The sequence below is a fragment of the Branchiostoma lanceolatum genome, chromosome 11, assembly GCF_035083965.1.
Source record: "Branchiostoma lanceolatum isolate klBraLanc5 chromosome 11, klBraLanc5.hap2, whole genome shotgun sequence".
NCBI classification, from domain to species: Eukaryota; Metazoa; Chordata; class Leptocardii; order Amphioxiformes; family Branchiostomatidae; genus Branchiostoma; species Branchiostoma lanceolatum.
In genome coordinates, this window is record NC_089732.1 from 1,765,791 (window position 1) to 1,784,457 (window position 18,667).

Consider the following 18,667-nt stretch of genomic DNA (forward strand, 5'->3'; position numbering starts at 1 on the left):
TCATGAATAAATCATATATACCTGTTGTACATCTGTAATAGAATGATTTCACTTAACAGAACTTTGAATCTTGAGCAAACGTAGGCTTCAAGTTGTAAAAACCATACAGAAAATACAAGAATGAACAACATGTAGTAAATTGAAGCAAACTGAGGAAACAAAACAACATAAGATAGATTGTGAATAGTACAAAATAAAATGATAAGGAACTGAGTTATGACTGAAATACAGCCTTAGGTGTAAATACACAAAATATCCTTCTTTTTCGTATTTTTTGTATACCCTAAAAAACAGTGAATTTGGAGAAGCCTTTGCATGTTTAACATCCATCAATCAACTAACTTGATCAAACTACATGTACCTGTGTTCACCAGTGGAGAAACTAACTTTCTGGGAGCCAAATTGACTCAAGATACAATAACTGTTGACAACATCATCAGTAAGCTATTAACTATGTTGAGATACATTTTCCATTTGGCATGTTTTGCGATATTTAGTCCATCAAAATTATGGCTCATATCCTCTTAAATGTCCACATCTGGTTGCATAATTGAGCAAATGAGTCTTTACTTTACCAAACACAGTGAATCAAGACAGGCCTTTGTGGCTTTTTAGTGTCTAACCCATCAGAAGTCCACACAGATGTCCTTTGAATTAACTTTTCTTGTTGTCATGGGATCTTCGAAGTCAATTTTGAGAAGCCATTGCAAGTTTTATCATGTTCAGTCCAAACGGTGCCTCTGTCATTGGGATGACACTGTGTAGGTTGAGAAGGTAGAAACGTCAAAAATAGTTACTCAAGGAGGTGGAGGTTTTCCCTTATGTTGTCAATCTATATGTTAGTTTGAAGGGCATGCCTTGGAGGATTTCACGATATGCCATCGTTCCTTTGTTGAACTACTTCGTTGTACTTGTGTCATCAACAATATGATCTTCAAAACTTCACTGTAAAATCGGAGAAGCTTTTGTCAGTTTTCTAATGTTCAGTCCAAGATCACCATTCAGAGAGCATCCTCAGGAGGCCATCCCTGTGTTTTTACACTTCTCGTGTCTTTGGCAGATGGGATCTTCAAGACATAAGAAGCTGTGAAAATAACAAAATCAGGAAGCGTCTGCAAGTTTTGTCATGTTCAGTCCAAAATCACGGTTTGAAGAGCATCCCTTGGAGGAATTTGAAATACACCATCATTCTTTCTTTGAAGGAAGAGCTTGTGTCATCGTCAAATGTGATTATATAAGTAGTGAAATCGGAGAAGCATTAGGCATTTTGTTGAGTTCAGTCCAAAATCACAGTTCGAAGGGCGTCCTCCGGGAGGATTTCGAGAGACGCCATCGCTCCGTCGTTGAACTGGAAGGAGAATCCCCCGTCCACTGCCAGACAGGCGTCCCAGCAGCGCGATCGGACCGTGATTCTGAAATAAAGAAAAATATCCAGCTGAAGCCATATCAATTAATTTCCTTGCTTCTTGGACATTTTCAGGTGAAATTTTTTTTTTTTTTAATTTATTCTATCTATTAGAATTGCAACAAGGCAATACAATGGGCAACCCAAGCAGCATTGCTTATATCGGGTGCCATCTAACGTGAATCAGTTCAACATTCACCTGTGAATTAGACTTAAGGTTACATATTCACTCAGGATACTAACATTAAAAGAGGTAGAAATATAGCAGGGGGGGAGCAACTTGACCAATCAGGCAAAGAACAAACAATTTTTGATCTGAAATGATGAAAATGTTTTAGAATCCTTTTTAAACATGTTTTCTTCAGTTATGTTGCAATAAAAAAAGTGATAGAAACAGATCGACCAAACCTAGGTCTCCTTTATGTTGACACACTGCATAATTGTAATCTTTGTTCAGTTTATCCAAGGAGGTTTTATATAAAACTTCCTTGGTTTATCAATCCCTATGTATGGACCCTGATTTTGTAGGGCCAAAATTAGAATCAAAAATTAATTTTCCTAGGCCTAAATGTTTGTATAAGGAATAATCCTATGACACAAACCTTTTAGCGAACCCTCTTGGGTTCTTGACTGAGAAAACTCCGTTAATGATCGGGTCTCGTACCGTGTACGTCATCTTAGGTTCGCTAGCGTCAAACATCAGGGAGTTGTTGTATCTTCTCATCACTGGAGGAAGAACAAATTTTAAGGTTCAGTAAGGTAAGAAAACAAACACAAGTTTTAGCTTAGTACGTCAATTGTGAAACACTAGATTGAGAGCCACCCTAGTTTGCTGGTGCTCCCATTTCCCCACCAACTAGGAAAATCCCTGTAAACTAACTAGGATGACAGGCTAGGGAATACAAACTGCTGCTCAAAATATCAAGTAAAGTTACAGATTGGACTGGAAGCAAGCCACACAAATTCAATATGTTGCTTCTTTGATTTTTTAAATGTGCTGAACTGGAAAAACACAATGAAAAAAATCTGTGGAACAGGTTTGATGCTTTGGTGCTGTTAGAAACGTTTCTAAGAGTTTGTAAGTACAGTAACTCAACATTTGACTACCATTATTAGCTTGGTACCATTACATGGCAAAAAAGTCCATACCATACCAACAGAAAAACTAGTGCCTTTGCATATCTTTAACTGGAAGTAACTTTGACTGATGAACATACAAATGTAGCAGGAAAAGGTCATAAACCACACAGCCATGCCCACAGAAATCTTGGGTTTACAGGCAAATAGCCAAACACAGGAAACAGAAGATGCACCACAACAACAGCAAAACAAGTGCAGAATCCAGCAGAACACAGAAACAAACACTCTTCCACAAAATCAACACGTTGCAACAAAAAACAAGAAAAACAAACAGGTAACAGCAAACAACAAGGACAGATTTTGTAACTTTCCCACCAGTCTTCTTACCTCTGTCAGCAACTACCAGTCCATGGAAGCAACCAGAGAAAAATTCATTGATAACAGTTTTAAGTTTGCAAACTAACATACATACTAAGATGCAGACATTGCTAAAACATACATATTACCTCCATGGCATTAAGTAGGGTAAGGAAAAAGGAAAGGAAAGTGATCTCGAACCAGTTTAGCTCAAATGAACTCAATGCACAGATGAGCTATTCTTCCACTGGTCGTGACAGAGAAGACAGACGCTATGTACAGTATTTACAGGTTCATTGTACCGGGGAAATTTCCCTAGCTCTTTTCGACAAGCACAATGAACAGTGGACCACGGCCTAACGTTCTGTCCTAGGACTGCAACCCTTTCCAGTAGCGTGCATGTTGGGTAAGAGACACAGGATCGAACCCGGGGCTTCTAGCGAGGCAGGATCTCTAACCACTGAACTACGCACACTACAAGGATCTACAAGGTAAATACAAAGTAGCTTTGCTTCTTAAAGTCAGAATCTATGATGTCTACATCACCTAAGAAGCAGTAATAGTTAAAACAACAACAGACAACAACAACCACAACAAGCATATAGCACAAAGCACACTATGTACAGAACACCAAGAGCACACGGTCCACACCAATTTAATTTGTAGGTTCTCAGATTTTTTTTATATGCTTAACTGGAAAAACAACATGAATGACCAGCTACGACTCTTGGACCAACCCAGACGATTCGTAACCATGGAAACAGAACAGCGTGATTTCTCACCTCTAGTGATGACATCCGAATCTATCGAGACTCGAGAATTGGTTTCTTCATTGACTGCAAGAGAAAATCAACTGTGAGGACGAATCACCAAAGTTTGGTTAGTTTACATACATGTTTAACATTACAGTACTACTGAACATAAATCAATGTTTTAGTAGTCCACTGTATTCCGCTGCTGGAGTAGTCTGGACACTCTGCAGCTGCAATCAATGTTTTGGGGTACACACACCCAAAGTTGGAGCTATGCACCTAATGTTTTTTTTGTTTTTTTTACTTCGGTTTATGACAGACAAGGACGACGTGGCATTGCACTCAAGTTTTTATAACTTATAATATCAACAGTGTCACGTACAGATAACAACATACCCATTTTTTTAATCACCTGGGCAAAGTGAGGAAAGTCGTGTAAAGTGCCTTTCCCAAGGGCACAACATCGGCGGCGTCAGGGGGATTCGAACTCAAGACCTCTCGAACACCCTGCCCTTACGCCACACGACACCTAATGTTGGCCTGTGAGTGCACCAGTGCATCTATATACATGTATTTGTGAAACGTAATAGTAATTTATCTGATTGTACAGTTTTGTTGAAGTCCTATGCAGCTTGTACTTACTGTACAATTTGACTGTTTTGTTCCTGCGAAAGGCTGCTTACTGGCTATGTAAACTCACCTATCCTGAGGATCTCTCTAGTGCTCTGGTAGGTCAGCTGGTTGATATGGAGGGACCTGTGAATAAAATTACATCAGTATCAGTCAGTGGTGTATCAGCAAGCAAAAATATTAAAGATTAATGTGTTTCATATTTGGATAAATTTAGGTCTGCCCATTGGACGCTGAGTAGGATTACTGTAAATGCAGAAATGTTTGTGGTGGTTTTAAGTTCTCAGTTTTCGTGGTGACCATTTCAAGCATTTTTGTCCAATACTGTATCAGTATGCGACTATAGCACTGCCACAAACTTAAAAACACTGCGGATACCCGGAAGAATGATGATGATGAAGAAGTGTATGTATTTTCGTAAGATTCATTTGTAGTAAGTTTTTTGTAAACACTTAGTTTTATTACTTGTAATTTTATGGTTCCATGTATAGAAGCGATTGTTATGTACAAAAACATGCAATTCAGCCTACTGGCTGCGAAATGTTTTTAAAATGCTGTTGTGCAAAAATAAACCATTCATTCATTCATTCATTCATTCAACACTCAATTTTTGCCTTAGTGTGAAATAAAAACCACACAAACTTCAATGCATTTACAGTACTTTCTAAAAGGAGTAAAAGAGGCTGTTGACCATCCCTCAACCAAGACGGGGGCTGATACTGACTCGTTGCTAATGTCACACTTCTGTTGTGGTCCCGTGACATAGGCTTTGGTTCATTGTAAACTCGAGAAGGATTAGAGGACCGACCGATAGCTTGTTGTTATTTTGTGTACGAAAATATCATATAAAATCTTTACATAAGCATCAATCTAGTTTAGGTTAGACTGTAACCCACCATGATGATGACCCTGTCCCAGTACACACGGTCAGTCCTGAGCTTTTCTGTTTCTCCCAGCGACGTCCATCAACCGACAACTCGTAGTACGACGTCCTGAAACAACACAACAACAGGACAATGTTAGCACATTGTACATGTTAGCAGATTCAAGTACTTATCTGTACTTACTAATCTATACTATATAAGTCACAAGTTTTTATTTGAAGTCTCCTACTTTTTTTAGTGTTTTCCACATGTACAGTCAGCAGTGTAAGAACATTCCTTAGCAGAGTTAAGAAGTAAAAATGTTTTCTTTGATAGTCTACAATACAAAAGTCACACCTGTATCCGTGACCACCTCTGCATAAACTTTGATAGAGACTACCTGACTACTCTGGTCACCTTTCTCATTGATTAAGAACTCTGTCTTTAGTGTCCACCTGTATATACATATGGAGTGACCACCTGTCTATAGTCCATAGTCACATCACTTGTCTATAGAAACCACCTGTCTTCTGTGACCCTATTTTTCAAGGCCAGTACATGTAGTCACTACAGACAAGTTTGACTGCATTTTCTGTGATTACATTTAACATCACCTTTAACATGATCTTTGACATGACATATGACACGACCCCTGTCTACAGTGACCATTTTCTACAAGGCCATTGAGTGGTAACTACAGACAGGTTTGACTGTTTTTCTGTGATAACCTTTGACACGACCTTTGACATGACCTGTGACATGTCCTTTTACACAACCCCGTACCTGGAGGCCCTGGTCTCCCCGATGAAGATTTCGTTCAGCGCGCGAATGGGCAGCACGGTCGTCTCTGTGGCGTCCAACGGTCGCTCCGATGGATTCAACAGTCGCTCATCGTCAGACTCACTCTGGTATCTGATCACACAAAGGAAAAACATCAAAACCTACGAAAAGTTGTGATAACTAATGTCACTGTCCCACATAGCCGACCATGGCCTTCCAACCTTCTCCAGACCATGGTTGGCAGTTAGTCGCGAGCTAGCAAGGTCATCTATGGTTGGGAGTTGGTAGGCAGGATTAAAAGTCATTTGTTTTCAAGATGCTTGCTTAAGTCAAGCCTTTCCAGTCTCCAGTCATGATGGCTCCCCATACATATTTCAAGATAAAGAAACAAAACTTACACCAATTCGTTAAAGCTATAGAGCCAGTACCTACCTATTTTCAAGGTGAAGAAATAAAATTAAGACACCCCCCCCCCACACACACACGTACCTGTAGTCTCTGTGAGGTCCAAGGTGATCGTGAGCTCCCAGTTCAAGGTCGTCCAGGTCCACGGGGTCGATGAGGCTGACCTGGTACCCCTCCAGGGTGATGCGAATCCTGTTCCTCCATCTCCATCTATAACAAATAAACATGAGTGTATGAATTAAACAAACAAGCCCAAATAATGTCCAGGACCAAATATACAAAAATATGAAGTTCTGCTGCAGTACCGAGGTCTCAAATCAGGGGGCCCAGAATGGAATTTGACCTTTGACACCAACCAACATACAAAACATCTTTGCAATCCATCCACAGGTTCTTAAGATATTGCACCAGATATGCACATGCACACACAGACAAGCAGGCTCTTTGAAAGGATTCAAATCCACCTTAACAGATGGAGAGGCCTATTGAAAAAGGATCACACTAAAATCCCATATCTTCATATCCTTTGAAGTAAAAGCAAATGTATCTTTACTTTCCGTTTGTAAGGATGTGTTTCAGCACTTCATAGCATGATATCCATCCATACTTAGCTACTGGGTCCATATCAAAGAACCCTTATACTATTTTCTCGGTGGTGGACAGGGCAGTGAATAATGGATAGGGCAACCTCATGAAGCGTGCATATTCCAGTGGTTAGCAACGCTCACCCAACATGCTCGCTACTGGAAAGGGTCACAGTCTGTGGTCTATGGTTCATTGTACTTATAAAAATAAGCTAGGGGAAGAATTTCCATGTTACAATGAACCTATAGATACTGTACATGATGTGTGTCTTTTCTGTCACGACCAGTGGAAGAATAACTCTTTAGCTAAACTGGATCAAGATCACTTTCACTTTCACCTTCAGTGGGGAGAGGAAATATGAAACCAGGCTGGTAATTTGATCCGCCCTATGTCTCACCTGAACTTCCCAGCCAACAGTCTGTCCAGCGCACGTGAGAATTTCCCAGAGAACTCCTTGGGTAAACACAGGAACCCCTCGGACCTGGAGGGGTCAGTGTTCACCCCTATTAATGGTTTCTTCCTGGTCAGGATGTGACTGGCAGCCATCAGGAACGTACCATCACCTGCCACAACAGGGGATAACAGGATGTTAGTGATGAAGAAAACAGCAGAAACAACTTACAAAGTATAGATCTGATGGACAACTAAAGACAAGAACTATTAAGCTAGTGGATCTACCTCTGGAGGGCACTCAAGCCCGTCCCCACTTGTCATCTTTGCAGTGTGATTTGCATACTTGTAATCTGCAATTTTAAAGGAAGCTGATAGGGGAACTATCTTGTAATGGCAGAGGCAAATGCTCCTAGACTGGGATCTAGGTAGACTAGCATTTCCAAAACTTTAATCATGCCTTTTCTTAGCCTAGACCTACTTATACATGTGGATTTTTATGATTTTGTATGTGACTGTTATAGACACAAAATCATAAAAATCCTTATAACATTCATTTTAGAAAGAAACAAAAGTTGATAAATGAAAACAAAACAACCTTGACAGTGGTAACCATAGTAACCACATGACCTTTACCTCCAGCAGACATGATGACATCAGCCCAGTTGACCTTCTCTGGGGTGTACTCGTGTTTCTGTACGACCTTGACCTCCACACCGTGGCTTCTAAAGGCAGAGAAGATTCACACAATCATACTGTGTCTTCCTTTAGCTTGACGTCTGGGTAATCAGCCACTAATAACTTATCCTTAAGGTTGAAAGTCTGTCTGTGTTGGTATCATTCATTTATCATGGTAATCATTTTCAAGCAAAGTTGATGAGTACAAAAATTGGACTTGCACGAATCCTTGACTGTCTGACTCCAGTCTTTGTCAAGGAAAGAGCAATCCACCCGTAACAGAGATGGGGGGCGCTATAAACTTTCTGCAACTTAAGATCCACTCCTCACTGAGCAAGTCTTCTATGTACATAACATGATGTCACACTCACAGGTGGATTGCTCAAGAGATTGGATATAAGATAAGCGACCATAAGCCCTGACCTGAGTGCCTCTGTGACTGACTCCAGGTTCCTGGTGTGGATTTTGTGTCGTTTCATCAGACCTTCATAGTTGGAACCTCGGGCTGCTAACTGGAAGGGATGGAGTTATGCAAAGGTAAGACAACAAGGCAATAAGAGATGGCAGACTTCACCGCCTATCCCACACTGCTTTGTAACCCTTCCAGTCACTCCTAAAAATAGATTGCTGCACTGCATGGGTACATATGTATACACACACACACACAAACACCCCCCCCCCCCCACACACACACACAAACACACACCAAACACAGAGAGAGAGAGAGAGATACATATATGAGAATATTCAGACACATTAACACACGTTTGTTGTGTTATTAGCTTATATTTTGTCCAGATAATTTTCCTCTAAGCGCATTTCACAAGCCATTTCTAGTATGCTCTGTGTCCCAAACAAACAAACGCCACAACACGTGGGAATAATTTGCTGACGGCAGCGTAAACAAAGTCGCCATCAAGTGACCCGCCCCCTCACCCACATTCCAAGTCAAATACTTCTTAAAATCATCACAACGCCTTTCTTAAACCCTTCTTAAGACTATAACTTCTGCCTTACCCGTCTCCTTAGCTCGTCCTCAGACAGGTACGGCTGTTTGTGTTTCTCGAACTCATAACGTGACATCTTGCTGACGACAAGAACTTTTTCCGGTCGGAAAACCGGAGGGTCGTTTGGCGCATTTTGGGAGCAAAACGTCCTTTCAAACATCTTATTTCTGTACATACGGCGAAGAAATAATCGTGCCATGTCCTTGAAATCGGTGTAGGGTGACGTAGGGTGAGAATATGGGACGAAACGCTATAAAAAATCGCCGAAAACACAAGTTTGCGAACCCGTGGCCGCCATGTTTTTTCACGTGATGATTGCGGGATAGTCCATTTGAACAGAATGGGGAAGATTTGAATTCCAAATTTGTTTTAAAGTAGAAAAAGCGTTCGATCTGGATACCAAGCAATCTTTCAAATTCAACAATCGGTTTTGAAAATTCTACCTCAAATTATGATTCTTTGCGAAACTTCAGAAAATAAATGTGCAAAAATGTGAATGGCTCACCCCTTTTCGTCCAAAATGAAGGCGAAAAGTAACGTTGGGTAACCTAAATTCGCGGGGTACTTAATTCGGGATTTTTCGAAAACGGGGTATTTAGGGATATGTGCTAGATGCAACATAAGTAATACCGCTAGAAATGAAAACCTGCCAGACTTACGTATTCAGAACACTGTCTGAAAAGCTTCGATAAGCATGGATTATAAGGCGACGAGGTCAAAAACTCTCCGTCCCTTATTGGAACAGTCTGAGGACTTCGTGGGAGACTTAAACAACATGGTTGTCGGCTGGTTTATAAGAAAAATGTCACATCCGATTCCTGCTCAACACAATTATTTACAAGACAACTTATTACAATCTCTTTTGCTAACCTGCAACTGGATTCTAAGTGTGATCAATCATCAAAACTCCTCTCTGTTGCTACAACCTACGGCACGTGTATTTTCCCGCCGCCATATTGTTAACCAGAATCCTGTTGTCAAGCAGACGACAAAGGTTTGTGAGGAACACTTTTTTGTCTAAATGCTGCGTGTGATAGTGGACTGAGGAATATATTTTCCTCAAAGTTTGCTCCTAACACAACAAGGAACACATGAACATAGTAGTATTACCATTGCTACGGCATCCAGCTAACTTCCCATGAATAATGTAACGTTACACGTTGCCCGATGATGACGATGGGCCGACTTTGAGTGAAGTTCTACCGACTCAACACACGGGTTGTACCCGAACTGGCCTGATGTGTGCGGTACGGCCGTTTTTTCGTGTATTTTTTTACTTGGACACGTCTATATCCATAGCACTCTCCTCAAGCCAAGGATGGAACGAATAGCTGCTGTATAAAATGTGATTAGCGGTAAGATATTCAAGACGAATCTTCTCTCCCGAATTAATGTGCCCCCCTGTCCGACAGCACCGTAATTGTGCGTGCGGCGGACGGTAGTTTCAAGTTGAAATGTTATGGTGTCAGCACGACTAGAGACAAAATCTACCATATATATGATTAGTGCAAAGATAGTACATGATACTGACAGAATTATAGAAAAAAAGGATGGTTTATTGTTCTGCTAGATTGATTTCAGTCAACCATTATCGGAAAAATCCCGAATTTATGTTACCCAACGTTAAGTCACACACAAACTTTGCACTGACTAAGCTTTCTCCAAACTGTTGTACGACTTTTTCAAGCTCATGCATCCTTTAAAGTGATATCAAAAATAACCTTAAATATTCATGATTTGTCTATCACATTTCTAGCTATTGTGGAAGAGTCTTATAAAGTTGTCAAATTTGTTTACTTTCAATTGTTTACGTTCTGACGCCTTCCAAAACGGATGTGCTGCGACTTATTACGTAGGTTTGTTTGAATTGTTTGAACCGTGGAGGTGGGGGACTTCAGAAGAAATGGATCAAACCTCGTGGGCGGATCAGAAAAGAGCAGGAAAAGTTATAAAGGAAGTTGCAAGCTTAAAAGTTTATGAAAAAGTCGGAAGTACTGTATACTGTCAAAAGTCTGTCTGAGAAATTTGGGTCACAGAGGGAAGTAACTGTAACATTGAGTGGGCGAAACTACGTACTCGTTTTCTGCAGATGACGCATTTTTACTTCCACGTTAATCTATCTTATTATAAAAGGAAGGCATAAACTTTTCCTGTCTGTTTCTGTTACTGCTATCGTTTCCCCATGGTTACTTCGTAGTCGAAATCAAGGCGAGAGAACGTCCGAAGTTCTGAGAAAAGTTACGAATGAAAAAGACTCCCAGTCACTGCTCTGAATCATCATGTTTTAAGCTGTATCCCCAACAAAGAATCCGTAATTTTATCCAATTAGTCAACCAGTGTATTCGCCAGTATTTTCCAGTCGCCGTATATAACCATTATAAGCATTGCGATGGCGACCTCATCATGGTTGAGCCACGGTTAGTCGTGAACAAGGTCAGTTGTGATCGGGCCGGATGGTCGGCAAGGTTGCCTTATCTATGGTCTTAAAAAGTCGTCTGAGCCGATCATAAGTTTTTGAAAAATCAAAGTTGGGAAAGTCATATTCTGTTTCCTTGATTTGATTATATAATAAGGAGTTCCACTTTATTTTTTTCTGTAGTGTAAATTTTGAAACGGTCTCAATATCACGATTTCAGGTTGGTATTTCTGTCATATACACAACGATATATAAGTCTTAACAAATGCGACATCGTATATGATTACAGATTTGTAAACACTTACGGCAAATATTTGCGGTGATGGACGAAAAAAAACGATATATAGATTCTGAGAATGCCAGTCTATGTACCAGACATCGCGGGGGTACTATGTCTAACCTCAAGCTTAATGAAAAGACCCCTAGCCGGCCTTCTTATAACGCCTAAATTTAACAAGTTCAAATTTTGAAACATCCAAACATCTCGATATTGGACCAGGGTATTGCCGTTGTTCTTGTGTAGAAGAATTTCCTTTGCTTACAAAGGAGGCAAAAAATTTGCAAACAAACTGCAACAAATATTTGTGGTGAGTGTAAAAAAAGGGTACAGATTCTAAGAATACCAGTGTATGTACAAAACTTCGCCGGGGCTTCGCAGAATGTGTACCCGGAGTTTCTGGGACATCTCACCAGCAAATAATCGGAATAGTTCCTGACGGCATCATTAAGTGGATAATCCGGCTCGCTTCTGGGTTTCTGTTTTCTTCCATGTTAGACTGAACAACGCTACACTCCTTGTATAATGGCAAAAGGTCAGTGGCCGCTAGAACACCACATACGTCGTGTGTACTTGCCCGACTAAAATCTCAAAACGTCAGGACTATAACAGGCTTCGAAATTCATGAAAATTATCATATCTCTACATCAATGTAGTATGTCAAATGTATGTTTGTTTTATTTGTGACTCCAGGAAGATTAGCTACTCCATTATGATAGCTAATGGAGTGAATAAAGTATCCAAAGTAATACAGCGTACTATAAAACAACGGTTGCCTTGAATTTGCAGATTTATTACTTTTTCAAATTTCATGGATTGTACTGTTTGCTTATTCTGCAAGCACGAATTGTTAAAATTGCAGATTTTTAGGATCATTCCAAACCTGGAGTCGCCAGCCTTATAATGTAAGCGAAGCGATATTTTGGGACAAGATCGACTTTAAGACTTAAAGAATAAATGAAACGATTTCAGTTTTTGGATCTTTCAATCCAAAATCCTCTTTACTGTAGGTACCTTTCCATCAGTCCCGCCACAAGTTGAAGTGATTTCAACCCCAAACCCATGGCCACACATTTGGCTCCAGCTGGCACCACTGCAAATAGTGTGAGCTTATTTCTGTCCCAAGGGAAAGTGGTGTAAGCTTCCTCAATTACAGGTTGCCAGTAGGCTTTAAAAAGCTACGCATGCACTGCTGGTAGTCTCTACTAGACTAGCTACGCCGGCTACAGGGAAAATATTTGCCAGGGGAGTTTGGCCACCAGAGGGTTTCATTTGCAGGCGCATTTCATTTCCGAGGGGGAATGTTAAGATTCCCGTGGACTGACTCTCCTGGCCAATTATTGAACTTTTTATGCCGAATTCTACGATGCGTACCCCCGTAGGAAGGCCTGGTGGAGGCTACACCACTGGCCTTCTAGCAGTCGACCGCTCGAAATCACATTACGCAGTGTGCCTTACCCATCAGCGTTTCACAAATTAAAGGCCAAGTACACGACACCAGTTTCTTTGTTCGGGATTTGGGCGCGTAATCTGCACACTTACTTAATGTGCTGAGAACAAGAATCAAATAAACGGACAGGAATTGAACCAAATGTGTTGCCATGGTTACTGTAATCTCTCCAATCTATTTAGTTCTATCTAATATCTGGTGTGGCCTCGGTCGTCAAGAACGTATACAGGTGGTGGATAGGTTTAGTCTACCAAATTAGGGGTTCAAACCAAGCGATTTCTAAGAAATCGACCGAGAAGCTTACAATGATAATCTTTGTCGTACCAAATGGGAACTTGAGGTTCTGTTGCAAATGAAAATATTGAAGAAAGAAAAATGTCCACTATTTTGTAAAACTTCAAATTTATATTGATGCTTGTGTACTTTGAACCTATATTTCCTCACGACTTAATATCAATGTATTCACTCTTTCTATCTATCAATCTCACACTCACCATAGCTTAAGAACTCTTGCGTGTCCTTTGTTTTTTCGCTTCCCAATTCATCCCACTCTATCTTTCTTTCTTTCTTTATTTCGCTCTCTCTCTCTTCTTCTCTCTTTCTCTTTCCCACTCCTCCCTCCCTCCCTCTCTCGCTCCCTCCCTCTCCCGTGCTCTCTCACTTTCTTTCGCTCTACCTCTCCCACTCTCTGCATATCTCTTTCTTTACCCCCTCTTCCTCTTTCCCTCTCCCCCTCTCTCTCTCCCTCTCTCTCCCTCCCTCCCCCCTCTCTCTCTCTCTCTCTCTCTCTCTCTCTCTTTCCCTTTCCTCTTATCATTTCCCTATTTCTCAGCCTGTGTATAAATGCACGTACATTGGCAACACACGGCGGTAAGCAAGTTTGCAACAAAGGTAGAAAATCCCTCCAGTTGAATGGGATCAGGACAGGAAATACTCTGATTTGTCCTCAACTTGTCTCTTTACGTGACCTCTGCCCCTCTTTAGAATGTTCTCTTTAACACTGCAACCCGCAGGCATTTCCGTTCGGCTTTTGTCGCCAGGCGTTCGGCAACCTTCGGTTAACCTCGGCTAGCCTCGTGGGGCGCCAGCCGACCACCCACGAAACGGTAATGTCACGTTTTCCACAATGTGACGACGATCCTAACCTTTGTAGCAAAGTGTTGTCATGGCAACACAATGGGAACTGGAAGCTTTCCAGGGGTCATTCGAGGACACTGTCCTTTATACAGCAAATAGGTTCTTATCGGCACGTAGTTTTAACGATGATGAACGACAGAAAATTACAGAAAATAAAATGAAAAGTAAACGGATAGACTATGTGCCCCTTGTGTGTTGTTAAATTTTGGGTAATGTTTTGCATACATGTACACAGTTTCAATTTACTTTTCAATTAAGACAAGACAAGATTTCAGCATTTTGTGTCTCAATATTTTTATGATCCGTTGAGAGTCTAGAAATTCTCCGTGACACCTGAACGTCCTTTAGATTTTAGATTTGTTCATTTGCGAACAGAACGTGTTTTTCCTTGTCGATGGCACCTTGTGTTTTAACGGAAGTTTTCTAACTTAAACACATCATTATCTGGTCCACATTCTCCTTCTTTCTTCAAGCAAGGACATTATATATAACGGCCGGTACTTTTCTTCAATACATTTCAGAAAATCCGGAGCAATGAACGCGCTTGAACTGTCAAGGTCGCTTTACATATCTCTAGTACCACTTGAAGGAGCACACGTTTCTTATAATCTTCCGGTCCTTACCAGTCTTAAGAGTCTTACTCCGCACCTGGCACTGGTCCACGTTTCAGCCGGAAAAACAGCCCTCCGACCGATCTATAGAAAGTTTCTACTTTTCCTTGGCATGAGTTTGATCTACAAGGTTTTCCCGTGGGATTTTTCTATATCAGATTTGCTAGTTCAGGTGTGCTTGAAACTTGAAAGGGTTTTATTTCTTCAACTTCGTTAAAAAAGATGTACTTGTAATGAAGGGAAAGTTATCCTACAGATGTATAGAAAGTTTCTATTTTTCCTTGGCAAGAGTTTGATCGACAAAGTGTCTCCCGTGGGAATTTTTGATATCAGTTTTGCTAGTTCAGGTGTAGGTGTTTTGAAATTAAAAGGGTTTTATTTCTTCAACTTTATTAATGATACTTGTAGTGAAGGGAAAAGTCATTTAAGGATAAGGCCCCGACAGATCTATTGAACGTTTCTACTTTTCCTTGGCAAGAGTTTAATCCACAAAGTTTTGCCATGGGAATTTTTTATATCAGTTTTGCTATTTCAGGTGTGGGTGCTTTGAAATTGAAAGGGTTTTATTTCAACTTCATTAAAGAAGTAAGAGTCATTTGAGGATAGACCTTAAATGCCCTTTTAAACCACCCTGTTCGTTGATTTCTTTCTAGCGTGTTTAAATCAAAGAAACTGTTGAGTAAACGACAGCACAATATAGTTATATTGCCATTGTTATGATCATATCATGTTAAACATGATTTTATTTGCTTTTGTGTGTCTACAGTTGCAGAAGACCTTAGAACAGTCTCCGTATTGTTGCTGTGTCAATAAAGTTCTAGATCTTTCTTACCATCTTTTGGATGGTGGAGACAAAAGTTTTGAGAGCAGACTACTTGCGTATGATGGGGCTTCACGCACATTTGTGAAGCAAAAATGCCTCCTTGCACTAATCTCTGATCTCCAAGCAGATGGACAACTGTTAAGTTCTTCTGACTGTCACTGTCAGAAATTTCAACTTTTGTCACAGAGGCCAAACGGTCAGGACAAAAATTTCACCCAACATCTGCTTGGAGATTAAGTTTTGACTCCCCCTTTATCCATAGAACGTCTTGCGTGATGTGTTTATGTCTTCAACCGTCCATCTCAGAAATGTATCCGCGCTCTTTGGCGTCTGTATACGTTTCTTAAGTACAGATCACAAGCAATCTTGTATCGACTTAGTGAAACTCAAGACGCTTAAGGGGCCCTCAGGCGACCCCGTGTGGTCTTAAAGATTGTAAGGGTCACGGGCAGCTCTACCCAAGGTCACCGTGTCAGAAACAAGTTTATATTTCCGTATCATACAGAACACGGTTTAAAACGTCACCGTATCTGACAGATCTATGTCGAAGATAAAAGATACCATGCACCCGCCCCCCCCCCCCATCCCCTTCTAAAATTTAGATTATATAGGTTTTGACGATAGTGATTTTTTTCTCTCGAATATTTATCTTGAAGGTGGAATTTCGTGTGAATAATACTAGAGCAGTGCATTCGCAATGTCTTGCAATGAAAAAAAGACCTACAGTAACAAACTGTTCATGTTATCATAGCTATTTCTTTATCGCTTTCTTTCTTTTTGGTATATACAACGTCTTTCGTATGTATTATCATGTACTATAGCAAACTTACACAGCTATGTCAGAAATGTATAACTGTTACATTCAAGTTCAACTTGATAAGATCAACATGAATTCTTGGTGGCGGCGGTATTTTTGGTGGTTGAAATGTTTCGAATAACTTGATTCTACATCTGTCTAGTGACAACAAGTTACGCAGCAGAAATCGCGAATGTCCTGCGCAAATCTCGCCTCTAATGACGTCAAACTTTGCAACAAACAGTCGAGAAGAATCTTATTTATTTTGCTTCCCTCTAGCCGTGGTATTTTTGGCTTATTTTCATTGCTACAAACATGTTAATGACATCGGTTTCCGAGAAACGGACAGAAGAGACGAGGACGGTTCCCACGAAAATGTCGACTGGATAATTAGCCACATCATTAGAGATTCTTTTATCATCTAAAGACCACTAGAAAGGTCTAGAAAGGTCAAAGTAACTGTTTGCTGTTGTACAAGTGCGGTGACCTTTCCAATCGAACCCGTCGAGGTCAGAGACAAAACCGCGCCAACGCGAAGCTAGGAAGAAGACTTCACTTCGTTAGATACATAGCTAGTAAGGATGACCTTTCCAATCGAACCATCGAGGTCAAAGACAAAACCGCGCCGAAGTTACGAAGAGGACTTCTCTTGAGAAAATCGTTACATAGATCATTAGAGCCTGGGCATTATGTACAGACCACGACTCAACTGTAGAAAAGTCAAACTAACAGTTTGCTGATAATACGTGCGATGACCTGTTCAATCGAATCCTCAAGGTCAAAGACAGAACCGCGCCAACGCGGTGTCGTCTAAAATCGTTAACGCATCATTAGCGTTTCCTTATTATGTACAGATCACGACAGACTCTTAAAACTGTTTGCTGTCGAACAAGCGAGGATGACCTTTTCAATGGAACCCTCAAGGTCAAAAACAAAACCACACCAACGCGAAGCTACGAAGGGCGTTTTTCTTGAAGAAGTCGTTCTATGCGTCATCGTCTACGTTTCTCTTCTACATCGCTGCACAAACTCAAGAAATATTGTCCAAGTAAGGATGACCTTTCCAATCGAAGTCTCGAGGTCAAAACAAATCAAAACCGCGCCAACGCGTCGTGTGTTTTTCGCCTTTCGTACCGACGCCGACAGAGTTTCTTTGTAACAGTACGTATACCGGCTCCTTGTTTGCGTAAGTTGTCGTCATTTGCCCACAAAAACACTGTCGCAACTATAAAAGTCTTAACCGACAAACGTTACAACTTTGGCTTCACAGAGTTCTCTTCCCACAAAAATGTCACATACAGTTAAAATGTTTGACCAAACATTGATGTTATTGCTAGCACAGGCGTCGCATTGAAAAAATCAAATGATGTGCGTCTCTGCTAATTTAGCCTCCTTAGTCTGTCACACAGCGCTTAAACCAGAAAACAAAGTTGTAGCAAAATACCACCCGCGAATCTCCCAGTATTTCGCGCCAAAAGTCGTCAACAGGTCAATGACCTCCCTAGAGCCGAAGAAGCGTACTTACATAACAGGGATCGGGCAGGAATGTGGCGGGAACGGTTTGTTTACTGTCTGTGTTTATTGTTTGTAAACATCGCCACAAACACTGAGCAGACACTGTTTTGGCATGAATCCAAATCAAAACATTCAAACCAAAGGAATTCCTAAACACGCACACTCGTCTTTCGACCACTCTTTCCATCCCTCTATCCTCTACAAAACCATATCAATTTGGAATCAATTGGAATCTCGATTTCAATGGCTTCCGTTTATCAACGAAAACGACCTTGCGGACGTTCGTTTGTCCTTGAGAATTTGAACATCATCAGTAGACGTCACTCCGGGAGGAAGTGTGTTGTTGAGAGCCCGTCAGAAGTGGTGCGCGTGTGACATAGTTCCGATATCTGTCTGTTATCTCTTTTACGTGGTTCGTGAATATGTGTTTCCCTCTGATATCGGGGAAGGGGTAATATACTGTTTTCGATGCGTTTCCTGTCAATCTTCTTTCACTAACGTTAGTTCTAGTCTGACTAAATGCTTGACTAAAGAGCGCCATCTCCTTTAATTTTTCAAGGTTAACATTGCATGAATTTCACGTAAAAGAACAGTAGCTAAGGTCAATACCTACAACAGGGACATTTTACTTTTTTGCTTCTTTGCCATGTTGACGATTTGAGGAGGAAATTCGGTAGAATAACCGCTGTAATTGGAACACAGACCGTCAT

At 40.8% G+C, this 18,667-nt stretch overlaps 1 protein-coding gene across 1 annotated transcript; it reads right to left on the reverse strand.

Annotated features, from left to right (window-relative positions):
* Positions 1 to 842: 842 nt before the first annotated feature.
* Positions 843 to 9,235, reverse strand: LOC136444961 (NAD kinase 2, mitochondrial-like). Its single transcript, XM_066442754.1, has 11 exons — positions 8,943 to 9,235; positions 8,349 to 8,437; positions 7,884 to 7,972; positions 7,255 to 7,420; positions 6,357 to 6,482; positions 5,871 to 5,999; positions 5,121 to 5,216; positions 4,295 to 4,350; positions 3,625 to 3,678; positions 2,008 to 2,131; positions 843 to 1,412 (listed from the first exon to the last, which is right to left on the reverse strand). The coding sequence occupies exons 1-11, from the start codon at positions 9,129 to 9,131 to the stop codon at positions 1,277 to 1,279; spliced, it is 1,254 nt and encodes a 417-aa protein (XP_066298851.1). The 5' UTR covers positions 9,132 to 9,235; the 3' UTR covers positions 843 to 1,276.
* Positions 9,236 to 18,667: the final 9,432 nt, after the last annotated feature.

Bases quoted from the DNA above. Each gene is read 5' to 3' on its own strand.
- LOC136444961 (XM_066442754.1), bottom strand. From the start codon at position 9,131: ATGGCACGATTATTTCTTCGCCGTATGTACAGAAATAAGATGTTTGAA. The intron at 5,217-5,870 runs GTACGGGGTTGT...GTGTTGTTTCAG, and splicing joins GGGGAGACCAGGGCCTCCAG to GACGTCGTACTACGAGTTGT. The intron at 4,351-5,120 runs GTGGGTTACAGT...TTTTATTCACAG, and splicing joins GGGACAGGGTCATCATCATG to GTCCCTCCATATCAACCAGC.